The 24,559-nt window shown below is 34.8% G+C and overlaps 1 protein-coding gene across 6 annotated transcripts in view; it reads left to right on the top strand.

Annotated features, from left to right (window-relative positions):
* DPP8 (dipeptidyl peptidase 8) overlaps positions 1–24,559 on the top strand; it is a 53,483-nt gene that overhangs the window by 9,903 nt on the left and 19,021 nt on the right. For all 6 annotated transcript variants that reach the window (XM_042252051.1, XM_004010233.4, XM_042252052.2 and 3 more), the window contains 11 exons: positions 191–303; positions 5,824–5,997; positions 6,828–6,996; positions 12,726–12,836; positions 14,194–14,322; positions 14,862–14,923; positions 16,603–16,703; positions 17,476–17,653; positions 18,537–18,696; positions 21,324–21,403; positions 24,191–24,343. In XM_042252051.1, coding sequence (XP_042107985.1) covers positions 191–303; positions 5,824–5,997; positions 6,828–6,996; positions 12,726–12,836; positions 14,194–14,322; positions 14,862–14,923; positions 16,603–16,703; positions 17,476–17,653; positions 18,537–18,696; positions 21,324–21,403; positions 24,191–24,343 — 1,430 coding nt within the window. The remainder of the gene's footprint in view (positions 1–190; positions 304–5,823; positions 5,998–6,827; positions 6,997–12,725; positions 12,837–14,193; positions 14,323–14,861; positions 14,924–16,602; positions 16,704–17,475; positions 17,654–18,536; positions 18,697–21,323; positions 21,404–24,190; positions 24,344–24,559) is intronic.

The raw sequence follows: 24,559 nt of genomic DNA, 5'->3' as shown, positions 1-24,559 counted from the left end.
CTGGGTTTTACTGAAGAAAACTGCCATGGCGTATGACGTGCGCATCTCTGCCTTGTTAACATGCGTTATCGGTCCCATAGAGTACAGCATGCTGCAGTGTGTAAGAGGCGTTGTGTACTTACTGCTGTGACTGTAGTAAGCAGATTGCCATTTCTTAAAGTAACAAAAAATGATCTGTTTTCTTTTATAGCTATGTCTGGCGAGAACAGAGAAAATACACTGTTTTATTCTGAAATTCCCAAAACCATCAACAGAGCAGCAGTCTTAATGCTCTCTTGGAAGCCTCTTTTGGATCTTTTTCAGGTAGGATTAAATGTTGTTATTATTATGATTTTGTGTGTGTTTTTAGTATTGCACTTATTTAGGGGCAGAAATTCAGTTGGGATCTTATATTTGAAGTAGATATGAATCAAAAGGAATTAAGATAAATGTTAATAAAGCAGTAATAAAAATAATTTTAAAAGACCAATAAGCCATAATATAAAAAAAGAATTAAAACGTTTTTGTGTTTTTCTATGTATGACCCTGAAAGTTCATTTAATTCTCAATATCTGAGACTAGGGATATTAGATGTTATTAATACAATTCAGTGTTTTTTTGGCTACCCAGTGTGGTGTGCCACGTGTGATCTCAGTTCCCCTACCAGGGATCAAACCCACGCCTCTGCAGACCACTAGGGAAGCTAGTTAGGTGGTCTAACTACTAGACCACCAGGGAAGCTCCCAGATTTTTTTTTTAATTACCTTCTCCCTGTTTAGCCACCTTTCCCTTCTGTAAACTTGCTAGTTACATGGTTCTCACATTTTGGGAAAGAATTGTTCACGTAAAAGAAGTAATGTATATTTCCAGAAAGCTTTTACTTAAATCTTTAAATTGAATTTGTAGGTCTGATATTTAGTAACAGTACTAATATAAGGATTAAATAAAGGTACTAAGTTCAGTTTTTGTTTCTAAATAGCATGACTCAATTTAGGGAAAATCAAAGGTTTAAGTTTTTTTAGACAAAATGTAAATGGTCAAAAACATCAAAAGAACAAGATCATAGTTTGGGTACAATTGTTTGCCTTTTAGGTTCTCACTTTATATTTTTACATTGAATATCATTGAATGGCATATTTGGACTAAATGAACCAAAATGTGATATTTCTCTTAGGAAGTAAAAAAAAAAAAAAAAATAGCTTCCATGACAGCTAACCATTTTGACTACAGCTGTTTATCAAGGATGTTGTTTTTCACATTGGTTTGTGATTTTTCTTTAAAGCAGAAACATTTCTTATTCTAAGAACAGTGTGTTGAACTAAAATAATGGTAATTTTCACATGGAATAGGTTGTAAATTAGTGAGTCAGAGGTTTTTGTGGGTTTTTTTTGAGGTCTATTATGGAACATTTCAAACCATACAAAAGTAGAATCCCATGTGAACTAGTTTTAGCAATTATCACATCTTGGCCATCAGTGTTTCATTACAGCCTTACCAGTCCCCACCCCCACTTTTTAGATTATTTTGAAAGAGCTCCCAAGTATATCATTTCACTCCTAAATAAATCATGTCTCTAAAGAATATATATTCTTTAGAGACATTACCACAGTATCATCATATCTTTAAAAAATCATTAATTATTTCTTCATATGAAATATTCAAATTTTCTTGATTTTTAGGTAAATGTTCTCTTTTTTTTTACACTTGATTTGTTAAATAGGATTGAAATAAGTTTCATATGTTACAGTTGATTGATAGGTTTCTTAAATTTCTTTTACTTTTAGTCCTCTGATTTTCTTTCTGTCGTTTTCTGCCCATTGCGGTTTATCTATTGAAAAAAGAGGGTCTGTTCTGCTGATTGTATTCCTGTGGTGTTATTTGATATGTTCTTCAGTTTCCTATATTTCCTATAAATAGAAATAGGTAGTCAGATCTAGAAGCTTGATTAGACACAGGTTTGCTTCCCCTCCCCACCCAAGACTACTTTACAGATCAAAAAAATTGAAAGCAAGGTCTTGAACAAATTCTACACCATGTCCATAGCAGCATAATTCATAAATAGCCAAAGTGTCCATGGACAGATGAACGAATAAATAAAATCTGGCATATACATGTGATAGAATATTATTCAGCCTTAAAAAGGAAGGAAATTGTAACATGCTTCAACATCAAGGAACCATGAAGCCACTATGAAAAGTGAAATAAGCCAATCACGAAAGGACAAATGCTATATGACTCCACTTATATGGGATGCCCAAAGCAGTCAAATAGACTATCAGAATGGTAGTTGGCAGGGACTGAGGGAGAGAAAAGTGAGGCGGTGCTGTTTAATAAGTTTAATGGATATAGAGTTTCAGTTTTGCAAAATGGCAAAGTTCTGGAGATGGGTTGCACAACAATGTGAATATAATTAACAGTACTGAATGGTACACTTTAAAAAGTTGTTAAGGTGGTAAATTTTATGTTATATATATTATTTATATGTATATATTTTTTGTACAATTTAAAAGGTAAAGAATACTTCATCAGTAATGTTGTATGCCCCCATCAAAAGTCATATAGAGCTTTAGTTGCTTGTGATGATAGCATCATTTGATCATTACCTAGATCTATTATATTTATCATTCCTTCTTCATTTATTAACTGAGAAATTTCTATACAGAGAAAACTGCTATTCAACAACTATTCAGTTATCCTGAGGAGGAGTTCACGATAGAAAGGCAGGATGTTTCTTTCCTTTATTTCCCATTCTTCAAACACAGTTTTCTATGTGTCATAAATTAGGAGTTTTGGAGGGTATTTTGTTTCCATTTTTATATCTTTATTAACTTACAGTGTAAGCCTGTTTGGTATCTTGATCCATTTACAGTCGTTATTCTTATTGTACAAATTGTCTTATTTTTGACTGTTAGAGTCCCCGTCAACTTGACAGATCAAATCACTTTGACATGATCCTGGTGGTAGTTGGTATTTCTCTTACTTGGTGGTATGGAGATGTTTCATGATCATCTTTCACATTGCCTTTTCCATGCTTGGAATCAGCCATATCTGTCTGCTTCCTTTAGAGGAAAGTGGTATTAAGAGACTTTGATTTGGGTACTAGATACTGAGGGACAAGCTGTATACATAATCTTTATTTGTTTTTACATCTGTGTTGTGTTGTACAGACAAACCATATTCAACCACTTCCCTCTTGATGGACATTTTAGTTATTTTCAATCTTTGTATTATAAATAGTACTGTAGTAAAATGGCTTGGGCATACAACTGTTTACATTTTGCCAGTGTATCTTTAAACTAGATTCCTAGAGCTGAAATCGTTGGACCAGATGGTACATGGTTTTGTAACTTTGCTAGGTATCAAATTTCCTTCCATAGGAGCTGTGCCATTATGAATTTCCATCAGCAAGGAATAATTATACCTGTTTTCCCATAGATTTTCCAACACAGTTTGTAGTCAGACATTTGGATTTTTTGCAAATCTGATAGAAATGCTATCCCAATTGTAGTTTAATTTGCTATTCTTTTATAGGGAGAGTTGACCATCTTTTTATCTATAAACCATTTTTATGTAGCGTGGTCCTTTTTTCATTTTTAGAAGCCTTTTATTTCCTGGAGATACTCACCCTTTGTCTGTGATAGAGTTTCAGATGTTTTCATGAAGTTGTAATTTGCATTTTTACTTCTTTATGGTGTGTGTGTGTGTGTGTGTGTGTGTGTGCGTGCGTGTGCCCGTGCCCATGCACCACATGAAAGGTTTTGTATGATAGAATGTATCCTTTTGATATTGCTTCTAGAATTTGTCTATCATAGGACAGTTTTTCTACACTCAGGTTATAAAAGAATTTACCCATGTTTTCATGTAGTGCTTTATATGGTTTCACTTTTTAAAGGTTTATTGAGGTATAGTTGACATATAAAAATTGCAAGTATTCAAGTGTATGATTTAATAGATTTGGATATGCATACATACTTTTATTTTTTTTCATTAAAAATGATTTTTAAAGCAATTTTAGGCTTACCATAAAGTTGAGAGGAAAATACAAGGATTTCAATCCATATGATTATTTTATTTATTAAATTTTTATTAGAGTATAGTTGGCTTACAGTGTTATCTTAGTTTCAGGTATACAGCAGAGTGAATCATTTATACATTTACATATACACATTTTTTTAGCTTATTGTCTCATATAGGCCATTATAGAATACTGAATGAGTTTCCTGTGGTATAGAGTAGGTCCTTACCAGTCATCTGTTTTATGCATAATAGTCCGTATATGTCGGTCCCAATCTCCCAATTTATCCCTCCTCCCACTGACTTGGTATCTATATTTATTTTTAGATTCCACATGTAAGCAGTATCATATGTTTGACTTTATTCAATGTGGCAATCTCTGGGTCCATCCATATTGCTGCAAATGGCATTATTTCATCCTTTTTTGTGGCTGAGTGATATTCCATTGTACATACACATGTACCGTATCTGTTCTGTTTATTCGTCTGCTGATGGATATTTAGGTTGCTTCTATGTCCTGGCTGTTGTAAATAGTGCTGCAGTGCACGTTCGGGTGCATGTATCTTCTTAAATTATGTGTTTTTCCGGATATATAAACTAGACTACTTTTAAAGTATTAGTCCTTGAGACGTCCCTGATGATCCAGTGATTGGGATTCCATGCTTCCACTGTGGGAAACCAAAGTTTGATTTGGAAACTAAAATCCTGCAAGCTGTGGCATGGCTAAATAAAATAAATTAAAGTAATTAATCGTTGATAGCAGAAACCATGTCTGTTTCCCTTATTTATCTCTTTATCATAAAGAGCTCTTAGGGAAGCTATGGATATAAATTCTTAAAACTAGCACTTACTAGATTTTTCTTTATGTTTCTTCTTAGACATGTGAAATTATATATATGTATCAGATACTACTTTTAGTTTGGGAAGGCCCCTCATCATCATCAATCATTAATTACAAATATTCTTTGAGGGAGATTTTAGCTGTTGCTTTAAGTGGGAAAACAAAATGAGACAGATTCTGCTCTCAAGGTTTTTTTTAATTCATTTACTGAAAGAAAGTGAAAAACAAAACTATAGCCAAATGAGTAAAAGAGATAGTAACTCATATAAATATCAGGAAACTTTCCTGGCCAGCGTTGATTTAGGGCTGAGGTTTTGGGATAACAGTAAAACTCAGATGGATAGAAAGAAAAATGGCCTCTTGGTGTGAAGGGAAATGGAACAAAGGCCGGGAGCCAGAACACCACGTACTGGGTTTTACATCAGTGATGTGATGGGCCTGACCTGGGGTTTTATTAGAGTAGTATTAGCGGATGTAGTGGAAAGGTACTAATGACAGCTCATGTTTGAGAACTTTACTCTGTGCCAGTCATTGTGCTAATAAACATTTTACATATTTTTGTCTAAGTTAATCTTCACAGTGCTGAAGTAGATGGTTTACTACTACTCTGAAAGTGAAGAAAACTACTTTTGAAGAAGTTAAACTACTTCAGAGTCTCCTCTTAAATGCATGCAGAGCTGCTGTATTACATTTAAGTTGTAGGAGATCTTGAATGCCAAGTCAAAGTGATGGAGCTAAGAAACAAAACAAAACAAAGTGATGGAGCTTAACTCTTGCTCTCTAATGTATGCAGTATTCATCTAGGGACCTTTTACCAAATTTTTCAGCAGACTTCCCAAAATTAATCTGTTTAAAGTTGTAACAAATTTTGGGATCACTCAAAATGTAAACTCAGTAATACCGTAGATACTAGAATTTCAGTGCTATTAATAAAAGCAAAAAGCTGGCTTTCAGAAAACTGGAATAGGAGACCTCTCTTTCTGCATTAGGCGACACTGGACTATGGAATGTATTCTCGAGAAGAAGAACTATTACGGGAAAGAAAACGCATTGGAACAGTTGGAATTGCTTCTTATGATTATCACCAAGGAAGTGGAACATTTCTATTTCAAGCTGGTAGTGGAATTTACCATGTAAAAGATGGAGGGCCACAAGGATTTACTGTAAGTTGATTTTACTACTTGATAAACTGTTAGGTGTCCTAAAATTATTTGTGTCCAAATCAGAAAGATAGTTAAACTAAAAAATTCTGCTTACCAGTTTTTTACCACTAACTTAGTAGTAAAGAAAATAGGAAATAGGGTATTAATTTCCAATTTTTAGTTAATAATTTTTCAGTGACATTAGTTATATAATTTTAAAATACTGAAAACACTTGTTATGTAGGAAGAGTTAGTAAAGGGAGTCAGTGTGCCATTTTTTGTGTAATTGCTGAGTTGGATTTTCAAAGATAATGATATCACAAGATAATCCCTTTATGGTTCTTCTAAGAGCTTAATTCATCTCAATAAATAGTTTAAAAGTTTGATTTTATTCCAGGCAGTTTTTCATGTGATATTAGAACTGTTCTTCTGATAAAATTGTGATGCTTCTAGCTTTCATTACAATTTTATGAACAGATTATTTTATACTGGTAAAATGGAAACATTTAATAAGTGAAATAGGCGTATAAGTTTAATAAAAGTATGCAAGAAATGATAATTACTCTGTTTAACAGGTTTGGTCAACAAAATTTGTGAGGTGCTGTTATATTGTCTTTATTTCCATTCCTGTTATGCTTAGCTTATTAATTCATAGGAAAAAAATGATTCGTTTCTTGTAAGTTAAGACATATCAGTACATTTTTCTGGAGAGCAGTTATCACAGTTGATATTATACTTGGGATTATTATTCATTTTATAGGAAGGGTGCCAGCAAACACCCTGTATTGTATGTATGTAAATGCATATGTATAAGCCTGATACTTGCCTTTAAATATTGTTTACTTTTCTAGCAACAACCCTTACGGCCCAATTTAGTGGAGACTAGTTGTCCCAACATTCGGATGGATCCAAAACTATGCCCAGCTGATCCAGACTGGATTGCTTTTATACATAGCAATGATATTTGGATATCAAACATTGTAACGAGAGAAGAAAGGAGGCTCACTTATGTGCACAATGGTAATTCAGGTTCTTCAAATCAATTTTCCTAGAAAGTATTTTTAAAATTTAATTTGCCTTTGCTTACATTTTGAAATAAAAGCATGCTAGATGATCTTTGTATTTTAAATTTAAATCTTTAAAATTAAAAAACAAATATAACTTTTTTTATAAACTTGTATATATCACCTCTAGAATGCTACTTGTTTTTTTTTGAAGTTGATGGCTATGTTTAATGTCTTGATTTTGCTGATATTATAGGTGTCTTCACATGTCCCAAATAATCAAGTATATATTCAATGCATGCACTTTTAATGTCAATTATACCTCAGTAAACCTTAGAAAAGATGATAGTGAAGCTTAAAACAACAAAAAGAATACAAGTTTCTGAGAACACTAGATTACATAAAACTTCCTATGGGGTAGAAGAAAGAACTACCTCTACCACCACCAAAAATGAAACAACAAACAAAAAGAGTCACTGTAATGCTGCCTTGTTTTAATGGTTATTTTCAGACAGCACAGCAGTAGCACTTCTCTGATTGAAATAAAATTTAATTTTAAAAAATCTTGTTTTTAGGAAAACAAACAGAAAAACTCAATACACACTGTAAGAACTACTTAAAAATGTATTTTCCCTTTTTGGAGAGCCTACTTAGTTATTTTGTCGTAATAGGAAAAATAAAACTTTCTATGTTTTAGAAATATTCAATTTTTATTGAAATGACTTTAATAATGCTGAGCACTACTAAAAGGGCTTCCCTTGTGGCTCAGCTGGTAAAGAATCCGCCTGCAATGCAGGAGACCTTGGTTCGATCCCTGGGTTAGGACAATCCCCTGGAGAAGGGAAAGGCCACCTATTCCAGTATTCTGGCCTAGAGAATTCCTTGGGCTATATATATAGCCCATGGGGTCTCAAAGAGTCAGACATGACTGAGCCACTTTCACTAAAAGAACAGAAATGATATGGATTTTTTTCCTTTTTCCTCTAAAGCTCTTATACAAATGAAAGAAGGGAAGTAGTGTTTGGTTTTTTTTTAACATGGAAATAGACCTTAAGGTTAAGCTCCATGATGAAGGACAGTCCCTCTAAAAATTTATTGTCCAACTTTCCCATAATTTGATGGTCATAAAACTGATTTATTGGGCATGGGCATCTTCCTTAATAAATTATTTTAGAATATGATAGTGTATTGGCAACAGATTTTTCATTAGGATAGTCAGTGTTATAGAAGAAGCCTTTTCCTGAACAACTTACATTGATTTAAAACACTGAATAGAAGTCAAGAAATCTGTTCTAACCATTGTCAGTCAACAAAGATATATCAAGTTCCTGTGTGCCAGACAATGTGGAAGGAACTAAGGATACAGAATTGAATAAGACATAGTCCTGGCCCTACAGGAAACTTTATAAACAAATAACAAAACAGAATGATAAATAGCAAACATTGGGTGTTAAAAGAGTACAAGCCAGGATAGTGGTCCCAGGAGGCTTACCTGAAGAGATGAAACTTAGTGAAGTCACTCAGTCGTGTCCGACTCTTTGCCACCTGTGGACTGTAGCCCACCAGGCTCCTCTGTCCATGGGATTCTCCAGGCAAGAATACTGGAGTGTGTTGCCATTTCCTTCTCCAGGGTATCTTCCCGACCCAGGGATCGAACCCAGGTCTCCCACATTGCAGGCAGACACTTTAACCTTTGAGCCACCAGAGATGACAGTTAAACTGCTCTCAGCTAGTGACTGTACATTAGCCAGTACACTCCAGTCAAAAGGACAGCCTGGAAAGGCCTTGCTGCAGAAGGCATCATAGTTTGTATGAATTAGAAGCAGTCCTACGCTCCTAAAGCATGAGGTATGAGTCAAGATATAGAGAAAGATGAGGCTGGAACATAAGGGCAAGGAGAAGGGTGGACAATTTCTTAGGTAAATGAACATGGCCTTTATCATGATATGGGGGTTCACTGGAAAAAGCTTTTAGCAGTTGAGTAGTGTGGTCAGAGTCATATTGTAGATAAATTGTTCTGAATAGTTTGTGAAAGTTATATTTGAAAAGTGCAAGTCTAGAGAGAGGGCAAAGCTTAACTAGTATAAATACTGTAAATACCCAGGTTTTAACAACCTAAAACTAGAGTGTAGAATAGAGAAAAGGGGGAGGAGTAGGGAAATTTTTAAGTAAAATGTCCATATTTTGGTGTTTAATGAGTCTTCATCTGGAGTCAGGAAGTCGGGACAGCTACCACTGGCAAAACAAAGTTTAGGTTAGTAGTTAGTAAATCTGGGTTGGAAATCCTAGCCATTTGTTCATGGTTTCAACAAACATTAGAGACTCACTATGTACTAGTTATTGTACTTGGGGCTGGGACTGCTTTGACAGTGACTGTTAGAAATAAGGCATGTTTTTAGTCTGTATGTTTTTTCCTGCAGTAGAATTGTTTTCCATACAGGATTATTGTGAAGATTGGCAGAATTTAAAGTAGAAACCACTGAGATCCTGCTGGATGTGTGTGTATGCTGGGTGTGTGTGTGTGTTGGAATTTATTTTACAGATCTGAGAAGTGATTCTCTCGTGTGACATTTCTCTTTTAACCATTTTATTTATATTTGGCTGTGCTGGGTCTTCGCTGCTGCATAGGCTTTTCTGTAGTTGCGGTGAGTGGGGGCTACTCTTCGTTGCCATGTGTAGGCTGCTTATCGTGGTAGCTTCTTTTGTTGCAGAGCAAGGGCTGCAGGCATGTGGCCTTCAGTAGGTGACACACATGGGCTCGGTATTTGCGCTCACAGGCTCTAGAGCACAGACTCAGTAGTTGTGCACAGGCTTAGCTGCTCCGTGGCGTGTGGGATCTTCCCAGACCTGGCATTGAACCTGTGTCTCCTGCATTGGTAGGCAGGTTCTTTACCACTGAGCCAGCAGGGAAGCCCACTATAATAGTATTTTTATTAATTTTTTTTCTGTGCATGTAGGTATATGGTATATTTTTTATTTTCAGGGTTAGAGTAGTAGTTAATACCATCTAGAACTGGAGTATCTAGATTTGAGTCTCATCTACTCTTTTTTACTTCTGTTCTTTTGAGTAAGTTGTTTAACCTATCTTTGTTTTCATATCTGTGAAAAGGTTAATGAATAGCATGTCATCATAGGTTGTTGTTGAAGTTTTAATATTTGCGAAGTGTTTTAGACAGGGTCTGAAATTTGTTTATTTAGAGAAGTAGGTAGAGAGTAAGCATCATCACTTTTATTTCTCTTATCACAATAAATTTCCAAATGAAAGTCTTTTGCACGGGTTTATTAGTCACTCAGCATGTGCATTTGCTTATTCTCTGCCTTGTATATAGAGAAACTTAAAAGTGACGTCATACCAACCTCTACTCTCAAAGGACATATCTTAACAAGGTGATACCATTTATTCATCTAATTAATCTTAGTGATTGAGGTCATCACCAGGGACGCCTGTAATAAGTGATAGATATAAACGACTGATACATATTATCACATCTACAGGAGAACGAAACATAAAACAGTATGGGAGGTGTAACTTTGGAGTCGTTGAATGATCCAAGAAAGCTGAGCACTGATGGCTACATCATTAATTACAAAATTCAGAAACCCGGAAAACTGAGCTTAGTTTTGATTAAGTTGTTGTGAAAACTTCTTTGGTGGCAGGATGTGACCTGAACTGACCTGAGGTTATTTATAGTCCTCATCCTCCTTAGTTTGCCTATTCCTAAATTTGCTGCAGGAATATTAGTGTATTTGATTACCCTGCTGGAGATACAACATAATTATGTGTTGATATATAAACATGAAAAGAATCCCACAGATTCTGTGTTCTGAACACTTCTGGACTCAAAAGTTTGTTGTTTTCTTACTTGATTTTTATTTTATATTAGAGTATAGTCGATTTACAGTGTTGTGTTAGTTTAAGGTGTATAGCAGTGATTCAGTTATACCTATTCTTTTTCAAATGATTTTCCCATTTAGACTATTACAGAATATTGAGTAGAGTTCCCTGTGATTTACAGTAAGTCCTTTTGGCTTATCTAATATTTTATATATAGTAGTTAATTTATGTTAAGAGTGCCAGTTTCTTTTCTTTTACGTGTTTGTATAGAAACCAATATTTGTTGTTTAGTCACTAGTGCTGTCCAACTATTTTGCCATTTCCTTCTCAAAATTTTTTGGTAAGGAGCAACTGGTTCATATTACACGTTATTTTCAGACAATATATATAGAAAATACAGATAAGAAAAAAATAATACATTGAAACTTACCTGTAAAATTAAAATCACTGAAATATCACTATACACCCATTAGAATTGGAGAAGAATTCTCATACATTGCTAGTAAGTGTATAAAATAATACAGATACTTTGGAAAACTATGTGGCAGTTTCTTATAAATTTAAACATAAAATTCCATTCCAGCCATTTCAGTCCTAGGTTTTTATTCAAAGAAATGAAAACATATGTTCACAAAGATTTTTATACAAGAATGATTTCTGTTGAGCTCTTTCAGATTTTGGTCTGTTGCCTAAGTGCACATAGCTTAGCTAACTGTTAGGATTGGATGAAACCTATGAATATAATAAATGTCAGAAGACCTGTAAGTATTTAACCTATCATTGTATATCAGAGTTTCCATGGGGATAATTCAAACTTCTGTCAGTATCCTGATTGATCAGAAAACTTGAATGAAAATCAGAAATCTCAGGGAAAAACACAAAAACCTTTTCTGCACAGTAAACCTTAAACATCAAATAAGATCAAAATCTTACATTTTTATAAACTGATAAGTGACATTTATCAATTGATAAATAACATTTTTAAACAAATACTTAGTTTGCTTCAGATAAATTTTTTCTGAGCAAATGTGAGTTTCAGAATTGAAAATAAAATTCTTAGCTGAAACTGATGTATCAGACTTCTGTTTTGTTGTAAGATCAAGTCTCATAGAAACTATACAAGAATATATTTACTTGTACACAAACTCACTGTGGAATGTGAAGTTTTTGAGATGGAGAGATAACTTGAATTCTGTGAACACCCCAATAAATGTGACTAGGGTCGGAAAAATAAAAGAGTGATTTTAGCATCTCTTCATAATAGCAACTAGAAGCTGTTCAGATGTCCATTAACAGATGAATGGATAAAAAAATTGTGATATACAATGGATTACCACTCAGCAACAAACATAAAGTATGTACTGTATGATTTCACTTACATGAAAGTCTGGAATATGTAAAACTAACCTTTGGTGATAGAAATCAGATCAGTGGTGCTTCTGAGGCAGGAATGGACATTGACTGGGAAGGGACATGAGAATGGAAATATTCTGTGTCTTGGTAGGCTTAGGAGAGTTACAAGGCACCATGACCCTTCTCGTGTATTCTTTTCCCCATGGTCCTAGCTAAATGGGAAAATAAAACCTGACATTTATGGAGCACGTACTATGATGGTTCAGGCTTTGTTGTAAGTACTTTATGAAAAATAGCTCATTTAGTCCTCATAACAACCATATAAGGTAGGTTCTTATTCCCATTTACAAATGGGACACTGCAACGGAATGTGATCAGGTGATTTGCCCAGGATCAGTCATTTGGTGGATGATGGAGTCCAGATTTGAATTCAGTCCATTTGGTTTCACAGTTCACCACGATACTATAGCTGCCTTTCAAAATAAATGGATCATTCTGCTTTGTACCTGTGAAAAGATGAGAACTTCTGTGAAAATTTTGCCTTTATGTTTGTTTAGAGCTAGCCAACATGGAAGAGGATCCCAGATCAGCCGGAGTTGCTACCTTTGTTCTTCAAGAAGAATTTGATAGATACTCTGGTTATTGGTGGTGTCCAGAAGCTGAAACAAGTAAGAGGGTTCAAAATAATATACTATAAGTCAGTTAAAGTATTATGAGATTCAACTACTAGTTAGTTAACTGCACAGATTCTTAATTCTGAATAGTAGATTCTTAAGTGATAAAGATTAGATCCTACCAGTAGTTACTGCGAATATTCAGGCTGTATACCACCATAATGAATTCTCATAAAAAACAATTATTTGTATTATGGTTCAGTGCCCCAAGTCCTTCAACTCTCCTTGCCAGTTTTTCTTTCTTTTTTTCATTTTTAATCTTGGCATGGCTGCACCATGCGGCTTATGGGATCTTAGTTCCTCTATCAGGGATCGAACCTATGCCCCCTGCCTTGGAAGCGCAGAGTCTCAACCACTGGACCATGTGGAAGTCCCGCCAGTTTTTCATCTAGAAGCTGGTTGGTGGCAACTAAAAATACCACCCTTTAGTGGGAGTTGCTATAAAAATGTAGGATTGCCTAGAGAGTCTGCATGAACAGATGGCCAAATTAGTATATGAATGGATCAGGAAAAAAAGGCAAAAATTCCTTTTTTCTTTGTGAATTCACAAGTATTTCACTAGCTGAGAAACAGCTCTCTAAAGCAGAAGCTTTCAAACTTTTTGACTGTGATCTGGTTAGAAATTTGCTTTACATTCTAGCCTAATACATTGTACATATATTCTATATAAAACTGAAAACAAATTTCATGAAGCAATGCTTAATCTTACATGTAATGCACTCATATATTTTTTTTGCTTGTCTTATTTTTAAAATGCTGATTATGACCAGGTAAAATATTTCATGACCCACTAATGGATTGCACGTAGCATTCTGAACACATCTCTAAGGGACCATGAAAAGTATTTATATTTAAGCCATATCTTAGATTTGGACATTTTAAGATGTAAAATGTTTTGCCATAACTCTGTTGTTAAAACAAGATTATGACATGAATTAGAAAAATCATTTAAAAAAACCTGGACTCCTTTAAAGTGGGGTTTATTTTGTTATAGCAAATACTTAAGTGTAATAATTCCTGAAAGGAATGCATTTTAAGGTATGCAGGAACTGAAATCACAAGTCTGTTTCTTCCAGGGAGAGAGAGTGTGTGTGTCTCTGTGTGTGTCTGTGTGTGTGTGATGATTTTCAGTTTTTATCTCCAAGAGTAGTAACCTTTAACCAATAAAAGTGGCTTAGCAGTAACTCACCTTGCTACTGCAAAGATTAGTAGTATTTTCATACATGAAAGAGAATATATTTTACATAAACTATTTTTTACTATGGGAAATAGAATACTAGAGGGAATGGTCAATTGTGATGATTTTCTGGCATAGTGCTCCCAAATTTTCAATATTCAATTTCCTTTTAAGCTCCCAGTGGCAGTAAAATTCTTAGAATTCTATATGAAGAAAATGATGAATCTGAGGTGGAAATTATTCATGTTACATCCCCTATGTTGGAAACAAGGAGAGCAGATTCATTCCGCTACCCTAAAACAGGTACTGCGTTCCGCTGATGTCTATGTACACTCATTCCTGCTTCGCAAACAAGATTCTTCCGCGTTCATTCTAAAGCTTGGCTACCATTGGTCCTCTAGACCGGAGCAGAGATTGTTAAGTGTCTCTGAAGGGAATTTTTTTAAATTATAGGCTGATCCTTTTAAATTATTTCAAAGGTAGGGAAGTGCACAAAACTGATTATTTCAAGGAATGGATAAAGAAGTATCTTTGCTACAAACTAAAGATTTTTAAGGGATTATAATCTTAATAAATTAGCAATTTTTTCCCCATATTGCTATTTACAGCATTTCGATTGTGAAATGAAATAGGATTCTCCTTCATTACCTACTAATTCCTAATGTTTTTTGGCTCCTTTTATAGTCATATTGAAAATTATGAATTTGAGATAGAATTTTGAGTTTTTTATGTAATAAAGCCCTGACTAAATGCAATATTCCTGATTTGACTAAAAAGGATTCATCTGGTAAAATTAGTTTGAATGGCTTTTTATTACTGTTTGTTTATATCTCTTCCTAAAGGCACAGCAAATCCAAAAGTCACTTTTAAGATGTCAGAAATACTGATTGATGCTGAAGGAAGGGTAAGTATAAAATGCTGAGTTAACTTTTTGTATCATTTGTCTGTCAACAGAGATTGTAGATATGCTTTCTTATATTTTGGACTTGTGGAACTTGCTGAGACATCTGTAGATCATGATTTCAGGTTGACCTCATTTTCTACTTTGAAAACTTTCTTACTGGTTCCCAAGTTAGGAATATGAGGAGATGCGTATTTACCATTCCTTTCCAGTAGTTTTTCCTCTTTGCCTTTGTTAATTCTCCAGATCAGTATTTCTTAAATAGTGGTTATTGACTGATGAGTTACCCTATGTGTTGAATAGTTATCTGTCTTAGATTAAATATCCCTCATGTCTTTTATACTGCTGCTTTCCACAGTCAGATGCCTATAAGCTTAATGTACACATAATTAATTAAAAAAACAATCTTCTCTGCTAGACTTTTTAAAAACAGCTTTATTGAAGTATAGTTCACTTACAATGTAATTCACTCATTTAAAGTTTAAAATGGCTTTTAGTAGATTCTCAAGATTTGTGCAGCTATCACCACAGTCAATTTTAAAACATTTTCCTTACTCCTAAAGGAAATTCACATCCCTTAGTTATCACCCCCAAACCTCTCCATGGCCCCAGCCCTAGGCGGCCACTAATCTGTTTTCTGTCTATGGATCTACCCATTCTGGACATTTCATATCAATGGAATCATACAGCATCTAGTCTGTTCTTTCACTTAACATCTTATTTTCAAGCACTAATCCTGTGGCACCAAGTAACAACACTTCACTACTTTTTATCACCTAAAAATACTCTATTGTGTGGCTATATACCACATTTTTTTTACCCACTCATCAGTTTTGGACATTTGGGTTCTTCCAAATTTTGGTTACTAAACGTAATGCTACCAGTAATGTGGGTGTACAAGTTTTTGTACGGTCATACATTTTCATTTCTCTTGGTTAGATACCTAGGATTGAAATTGTTGGGTCATATTATAATTCTGTATTTTAACCTTTTGAGGAACTTCCAAACGGTTTCCGCAGTGGCTGCACTACTTTATATTTCCAGCAGCAGTGTATGAGGTTTGCGACTTCTCCACATCTTCATCCGCTCTTGTTGTTATGTGTCTTATAGCCATCCTAGGGGATTTGAAGTTGCATCTTATTGTGCTTTTGATTTACATTTTTCTAATAACTGTTGATGTTGAGCATCTTTTCATGTGCTTATTGGCCATTTGTATATCTTCTTTGGAGAGCAATCTATTCAGATCCTTTTGTTCATTTTTAAAAATTTATATTTTAAAGTGTGTTAGCCAGACTATTTAGGGAAAAAAGTTTGCTTACTCAAGACCATTTCACTAATATATTATACATATAGTATTTTAAACTAAAATGTAAAGAACTAGAGACTACTATTTTTCTTAGATACTGAAGTCTATAAAGTGATTAAAATCTGATTTTACCAGTTACTATCAAGAGTTCTATTAGTATAAACTCATGGAAAAAAACTTTTAGACTGTGCTAATCCTTTTAGTTAGAACTTTTTTAGACATAAAGAGAGCCAATAAAGGTAACCCATGACTTACTGCTGGTTTTGCTATATCCTGTGTACCTAAGACTGAACAAGTGTCATGCTGTTAAAGACAGTGCTTTAAGTAGACCAGTATCAGTCTTCTGTAACTAGATCCCTTTTTTCTTTTTCAATAGGTTATAGATGTCATAGATAAGGAGCTAATTCAGCCGTTTGAGATTCTGTTTGAAGGAGTTGAATATATTGCCAGAGCTGGATGGACTCCAGAGGGAAAATAGTGCGTATGTTAAATTGTCACTTCTTTACAAATAATTTAGGACCCAGAACTGTCTGTGCTGTTAGGCCCTTCCTTTCCTTTGGAGCTGTTTTCACATGTAAATTTGCAAGGTAGTTAGTTCTGCACAAAGAATTTTTCCTGAACTCAGTGGACTTGTAATCCTATAAGCATAGGTGCACTGCATTTTATTTCTGTCTCTTACTTAGCCAGTGACAGTTTCACAGTGTTACTTGTGGTTAAAGTAGGACTTTCAGGCTCATATGTAAGTATATGTATTTTTTTAATTGTATAATTTAAGCAAAAATATTTGTACAGCCTTATGTGAAGATGTACATGTATTTCCTGTGTCTGATGTGGACAACAGGAGTTTTCATGGGGCTGGCATTTGTTGACATTAAAGGGAGAAAATAATTTCAAAGGCCATCTGTGATTTCGGAAATTTAAAGAAAACTACTTTTAAAACCTCTACTCAAGCTTAACTGTAAAAAAATAAGTGGAATATGTGTACCTATGGCTGATCCATGTTGATCTAAGGCAGAAACCAACACTGTATTTTAATTATCCTTCAATTAAAAATAAACTTTAAAAAATAAATGTAGAATGAACTAATACTTTTCATTAGCTGTTTATAAGTGATAATTTAACATATACTAAAGCAATACTGTCCCTTGATTACAGAAATAACCGATGGGTGCTAGGGGAAAGATTAGTGGAATATTCATTTTCCGAAAATGAGCTTTATTTTGTTCTTCTCTTTTGTTTATTTAAATAGTGCATGGGCCATCCTACTAGATCGCTCCCAAACTCGCCTACAGATAGTGTTGATCTCACCTGAATTATTTATCCCAGTAGAAGATGATGCCATGGAAAGACAGAGATTCATCGAGTCAGTGCCTGACTCTGTGACACCACTGATTATCTATGAAGAAACAACAGACATCTGGATAAATGTATACATGTTTTCTTGTAATACTTGGTTTAAATATTTTCTCAGAATGCTAAAGTAAATGAAGCTCGATAGCAAACTATCAAAAGAAATTTTTTAAGTTCACAGCAATTTTGAATGTTATTTGCTTAGTTTGAACATTTCAAATGGGAATATTGGTTCCATAATGGGGAATGGTTTGTAGATGAAAGGTCGATGCCATTCCAATGACATCTCCCTGGATGCTGAATTGCCCTTGTTTCTGGACACATCAGATATTGAAAACACAACCTCGCCAGTGCCTCTTGAGAGGACCACGAGAGTCCTGACTAGAAAAAACTTTCTATTTTAAGTTGGTAAACTATCCCAAAATATACCAGTTTTGGATTGAATCTTTCCTTTTCCAGTTTAAAGGAAAAAACTCACACAAGGTGCAAAATAAAGAAAGCCAGATCACTCTCCTCTCGCCGCATATAGGCTTCATGTGACCCACCTAACACCTAACATCTGGTTCCCTTGAATTGTTAGAATATTTCTCTCTGGAAAAGTAAAAAAAACATTTTTTCTCATAATTCTTGTAATAAGATTTATATCATTGAATAAACTTTGTGCCATTTTTCAAAGAATTGCAGAGATGGTGAGTAAGGAACAGCTTTTGGTTGTGTTTTTCATTTTTCTCCATTTGGAAACATTTATTTCTTGGTAGCTGATGTCTTTGACTAAAATAAGGTAAATATGAAAGGCCCAGGAAAAATCTGTAATTTGTACATATACCATAACGCATAATCTGACAGTTACTTATATTTCAGAAAATGTTTATCAAGTAATTCTTTCTCTCTGGCTTAGTCAGATTGTTTGCATAGTATTCTCATTAATGTATATAGTAAATTAATCTATTTATTTTACAGATCCATGACATCTTTCATGTTTTTCCCCAAAGTCATGAAGATGAAATTGAATTTATTTTTGCCTCTGAATGCAAAACAGGTTTCCGTCACTTATATAAAATCACATCCATTTTAAAGGAGAGCAAATATAAACGATCCAGTGGTGGGCTGCCTGCCCCAAGTAAGAAGTTATTTTCTATTTAAAAAGAGGCAGAAGGTGGGAGGGTATATATGAGGTAGCTAGAGCAGTCAAATTCATAGACATAGAAAGTGGCTGCCAGGGGCTGAAAGGAAAATGCGTAAGCCTAGAAAAAATGAAATAGTGCATTGGATACTTCTGTGTTTTTAAAAAGACTGAGTATGGTTTTCTACTTTAATAATACAGAGTTTGTTTTAGAATACTGGACATTTAATGATGTTATGCTGTATGCTTTACTGCCATTTATAACTTAACAGACTCAACATAGCCATTTTTTAAAAATTGTGGTAAAATATGCGTAACAAAATTTACCATTTTAAGTGTGTGGTTTCTTGACATTAAGTATATTCCGTGCTGTTCTGCAACCGTCACCACTATCCATCTCCAGGATTTTTTTCGTCTTTCAGAACTGATTCTGTCCAATAAGTAATATCCAATTTAGTGGTAAATAATTAATAGCTTCTCATTCCTCCCTCCTTCCTTCCCCTGGCAGCCGCTTTCCATCTTTATGAATCTGACTGCTCTAGCTACCTTGTATACGTGGAGTCACACAGTGTGTGTCCTTTAATGACAGGCTTATTTCATTTAGTATAGTGTCTTCAGGGTTTGTCCGGATTGTAGAATGTGTCTGATGTCCTGCCTTTTTAAGGTTGAATAATATTCCATTGTACATGTAAACACATTTTGTTTACCCGTTCATCTGTCTATTAACAGTGAGGTTACTTCTTTAGACCATTTTAAATAATGCTGTAATGAGCATGAGTGGACAAATAACCAGTTTGAAACCCTGCTTTCAATTCTTTTGGGTATTTATCCAGAAGTGAAATTGCTTAGTATTGTAATTCTTTAAAGTTTTTTGAGGAACCACCACCATATGCTTTCAATAGCAGCTGCACCTTCGTACATTCCCATTAGAAAGTGCCCAGAAGTTCCAGTTTCTCTACATCCTTGCTAACGCTTGTTGTTTTCTGGGTATAGTTCCTTTTTTGTTTGTTTTGTTTTGGTTTTTGTTTTTGGCGGGGTTTTGGTAAGAGCCATGCTAATGGATGTGCAGTGGTATATCCTTGTGCTTTTGATTTGCATTTTCCTAGTGTTTAGTAACATCATATTATTTAGCCAGTTTGTATCTCTTTAGAGATATGTCTATTTGAATCCTTTGTGGACTTTTTAATTGGATTATTTGTTTTTTCAACATGCCTTTTAACATCATTCTTATTTGGGAAACACTGACCTACAATTTAGGACAGCAGAGTGAATACTACCTATGACTTGCTCCTTCTCTTAGCATGAATTTTTTTTTTTAAATCAGACTAGATCTTGTATATCCAAGATGGAGATTTCTTCCCTAAGAGCCTTAGTTTAATTTGACCCTTGGTGTGAAATTGCTCTTACTTGTTCCTCTGTTGTTCAGAAGTTAAATCTACTTAGAGATTCCAGAAAGTTTAGTGATGAAGACTGGTCAAAGAGCTATGAATAGTAATTCACTAAAACAACATTCTTGGGACAGGATTAAAAGACAACTTAAAATTTTATACTCGTATTGAAGAATAAGAAGCACTGTCACCTCAGCTGACATTCTTTTCAGAACACTTAGCCCCTGTTCCTCTCAGTGTCTGCTTCTGGGCCCTTCAACCTGTCTACCTCTTTCCATTTCCCTCCTTTTTACTTAGACTTTCTTGCTCCAGATCTTCGTCCTGTTCCTTGATGTCCATTTTATTTTCCTCTTCCCTTCTCTTTTTTCTTCCATAAGTGGCTATAATATGTAACAATTAGTATTTGTTATATATTAAATAATACTTATTTTCTGGTGATAAAATTTAAAGTACTAAGTTGAATTTTTGTATCTAAGAAAAAGAAAATGAGTCTATTTTTTTTAACTTGAGTAGGACCCTACTTAAGATCTATATCATCTCAGCCTCTTCTCAGCTATCACTTTGAGAGCCAGAGCTGGCAGTAGCTAGCCAGAGAGCAGGGGTTTCTTTCTTTTTTTATTTTAACTTTCTCCTTAGGCCACTGAGAGAGCCTCATCTACCAAGACAGAATCTTACAAAGATAAATGGAACATGTTGTTATTTGCTATGGTAATATTCAGTTTGTTTTTTGCAAATAATAAACAGTTGTATTAAAATTTTCCTTCTCTGGCTTAAGTAGTTTGCTGCATTTCTAGAAGAAACGCCTCCTGGACGCATTAGATTGTTTTTGTCTATCTAACCAAAGGTCTAGGAATGCAAGTGCTTTTGAGTTCTTTTCTGTCTTTACCGTTAGAGCGTATTTTGCTGTTTTAACTTTAGTTACATGGATCATTCCATTACTACTATGAAGACTCATACTTGGAATTTTTTTACCTGTAGACTTTATGTTGAGGTGAAACTCACATGACATTAACCATTTTAAAGGGAATGTCCAGAATGAATGGTGGCTTTAGTACAGTCAGTGTTGTGCAGCTACTGCCTCTCTTTAGTTCCAAAGGATTTTCATTATTCTAGACATAACTTTGACTTTTTCAGTGTTCCCTTTTTGAAAAAGAGAGTTTAGAATACTATTTTTCATTGTTTCATTTGATTATAGTCTGATGTAAAGTACTGAATTATAATTATATTTATCTTTAGGTGATTTCAAGTGTCCTATCAAAGAGGAAATAGCAATTACCAGTGGTGAATGGGAAGTTCTTGGCCGGCATGGATCTAATGTATGTTCTTTTATTCTACTGATATGTTTAGTCAACATCAGCTGTGTGTATGCAGTACTGAAAATCGATAGTCCAACTTCATATGACCCCAGTATTTTGAAAATACTGCTTCTGCTGCTAAGTCGCGTCAGTCGTGTCCGACTCTGTGCGACCCCATAGACGGCAGCCCACCAGGCTCCCCTGTCCCTGGGATTCTCCAGGCGAGAACGTGAGTGGGTTGCCATTTCCTTCTCCAATGCATGAAAGTGAAAAGTGAAAGTGAAGTCACTGAGTCGTGTCCGACTCTTAGCCACCCCATGGACTGCAGCCCACCAGGCTCCTCCGTCCATGGGATTTTCCAGGCAAGAGTACTGGAGTGGGGTGCCATTGCCTTCTCCGAAAATACTGCTAGGGCCTCAAAAAACCCAAGTTGTTGGAAAGGGAGAATCTTAGTTTAAATTCTAAATCTCACCCATTTATTAGATGTGTTCTGGTGACTAAAGGTCACCATTTTCAGATGCAGTGTTGCGTCTTAGTAAGGAATGGGCTGGTCCATACTTTCCAAGTCTCACAAAAGTGAGTGAGGATATAGTTTGAAAATTATTTCTGAATCTCTTATAGACTACTTGTGTCATTTCTGCATTAGTGCGTTTACAGTTCCTGAGGTAGTGATGCTCTTCCATTCGCCTGTTTGTTTTATCTCACAAATTTAAAGTTTCATATACCACTTGCAAATTATAATGGACATTTATACAGAGTATAGATTGGTAAGGAAGGGAGGAAGTCCACCCTCTGTTTCACTGTTGGCATATGGCTTGCTATAGCAATTCAATGAACTCTAATTTTTTTCTTTTGCCTTTCATAGTACCTTGTGCTTCTTTCAGCTTTCAGTTAGGTGGTCAGTTTCATGAGATCTCTCAGAGCTCCATCCTTTGTATGTGTGATACATAAAGTTAAGTTGAGGTATGCTACCAGGATTTAGTGAAGGCCTATGACTTCCTCAAATTGATTGAGAAATTTATTGAAGAATTATGTATACTGGCTACTATAGAAGTCACTCAGTTCCTTAGATGATTAAGGAGAACGAATGAAGATACAGACCCCAGGTTTGTTTTTGTTGGTGTGATAACTTTAGGATATAATAGGATATATAGGTCGCCTATAACTTAGGCGACCTTTAAAGTCTCATTTCCACTGGCAGTGTCAGTTGGCCTTCTGGTTATATATTCAATATATTTTTTCCTGTTTAGGGACCCTTAAATGTTACTGTCAGATGTTAGTGGAATTCTTAAGTTCTGATAATAAAAATTTACACTAATATAAACTTCATGCTATGTAATGGTTGGATAATACTGAGGGAAACCCCAAAATTATACAGAGCTGAACCTTATTTGGGCAACCTAAATGTCTTTCTATTACTTGCTATAATGTGCATCAGCTCTTTTCTATCATGCCTGTTTATGTGATATATTCATCTCTCTTTCTTACTCTTCTATTTTCCCTCTATTCTTGTGTTATTTTTTTTTGAAGTTATCTTTCCATTTTCTACTTTTGCAGGTGACGTGTTCACCCAAAGATTTTTAATGCCAGTAATTGAGTAAATCTTTGAGGCTTTTAAGTCTGTTAGCCACTAGGGTTCTCAAAGTGTGGTCACTAGACCACAAAGTATCAGTATCACCTGGAAACTTTAGAACTGCTAGGCCCACCCTAGACCTCTTGAATTGAGAAAGTTGTCTGGAGGTGGGATTCAGCAATCTGTTTTACAAACCCCTCAGGTGATTCTGATGTAAAGCTGTTACATGAAACAAAGAAAAAAGGAATAAGGAATTAACTATTTATTTAGTTTTGAAAGGCCTGACTTCTAACTGCTAAGTCAAGAGCAGAACCAGTCCTGACCTTTTACACAGATTAACACATACCTGTGAAGCTTCATGAAAGTTTGTTCTGCCATCTCTTATCCTTTGTATCCTTTCTATGTCATATAGGCCTTACTTAATGTCAACTGTGTTTATTTCTATATCCATGCATGCTAAAATATGTTTGCAATGATTAAGAAGCTTCTTGAAGAAAATGTGGCATCTAAAAGTATTTGCTTTTAGAAATACACCTTTGTTTTCTGTATAAAAGTTTGGATTTTATTAAACATTATTTGAGTAGGCTGCTGGAAGATTTTGAAAAGGAACAATAAAAGCCATTTATTTAGAATCTCACTGTAATTTGGGAGGAATATTAAGTGAATTCAGCTGTGAGTGTACTGGCAGTTTTTTTTGTGTTCTGAATGAAGACTTAAAAGATCCTTCATACTTATTTATAAACTATGCCAGTATTGAAAGTGTTGGAGTGATTGAGTAGAGTTATTCCCCAACCCAATAGATAAAACATTTTTGCAAATTTGTACAAAAGACAAACAAAAAACAAAAAACTGCCTAAGATACTGCTGCACTGAGAAATAGACAGGATGCTAAAATTAGACTCTCTTAGGTGTGCGTGAATGGTTGACCTGAGCTGTGATATAGATATTTTTTCTCTGTAAAGGGTAGTCGTTTTAATGAAATAATTTTTTTATTTTAAGAAAAGCACACATTTTACCATATAGGAAATTAGCAGCAGCATGCAGCTCAGGTGTCCTTTTAACTTTCTGAACAGGATCTATTAAGACATGAACAAAACCAACTCAAGCTATTAACATCGGTGACAAATTTTTAAAGAGAGGCACAAGTCAGAGTGTGACTCAGATGATTCTGAGTAAAATTGACTGGTCTTGCCAAGGTCATACTAGCACTGATTTTTATGTTGTTATTTTGACAGATCCAGGTTGATGAAGTCAGAAAGCTGGTATATTTTGAAGGCACCAAAGACTCTCCTTTAGAACATCACCTGTATGTGGTCAGTTATGTAAATCCTGGAGAGGTGACGAGGCTGACTGACCGTGGTTATTCACACTCTTGCTGCATCAGCCGGGTATTAAGTCCCTGTTTGAAAAGGGTTTCCTGTCATATAAAAAATCTCTGCTCATATAATACTCCTTTTAGTAACGTGAAAAGTGAAATGGCCTATAAAAACCTTAGCCTCAACTTTAACATTGTATATATATTCACATAAATGGTCAGACTGTTATCATACTCCTGCTGTAGCATCAGTGCAGATATAGCAACAGATAACTGTTTTTTAGTTTTC

This window comes from Ovis aries, chromosome 7 (genome assembly GCF_016772045.2).
Source record: "Ovis aries strain OAR_USU_Benz2616 breed Rambouillet chromosome 7, ARS-UI_Ramb_v3.0, whole genome shotgun sequence".
NCBI classification, from domain to species: Eukaryota; Metazoa; Chordata; class Mammalia; order Artiodactyla; family Bovidae; genus Ovis; species Ovis aries.
The sequence above is the reverse complement of the archived record's forward strand: the minus strand, read 5'-3'. Positions and strand labels throughout refer to the sequence as shown.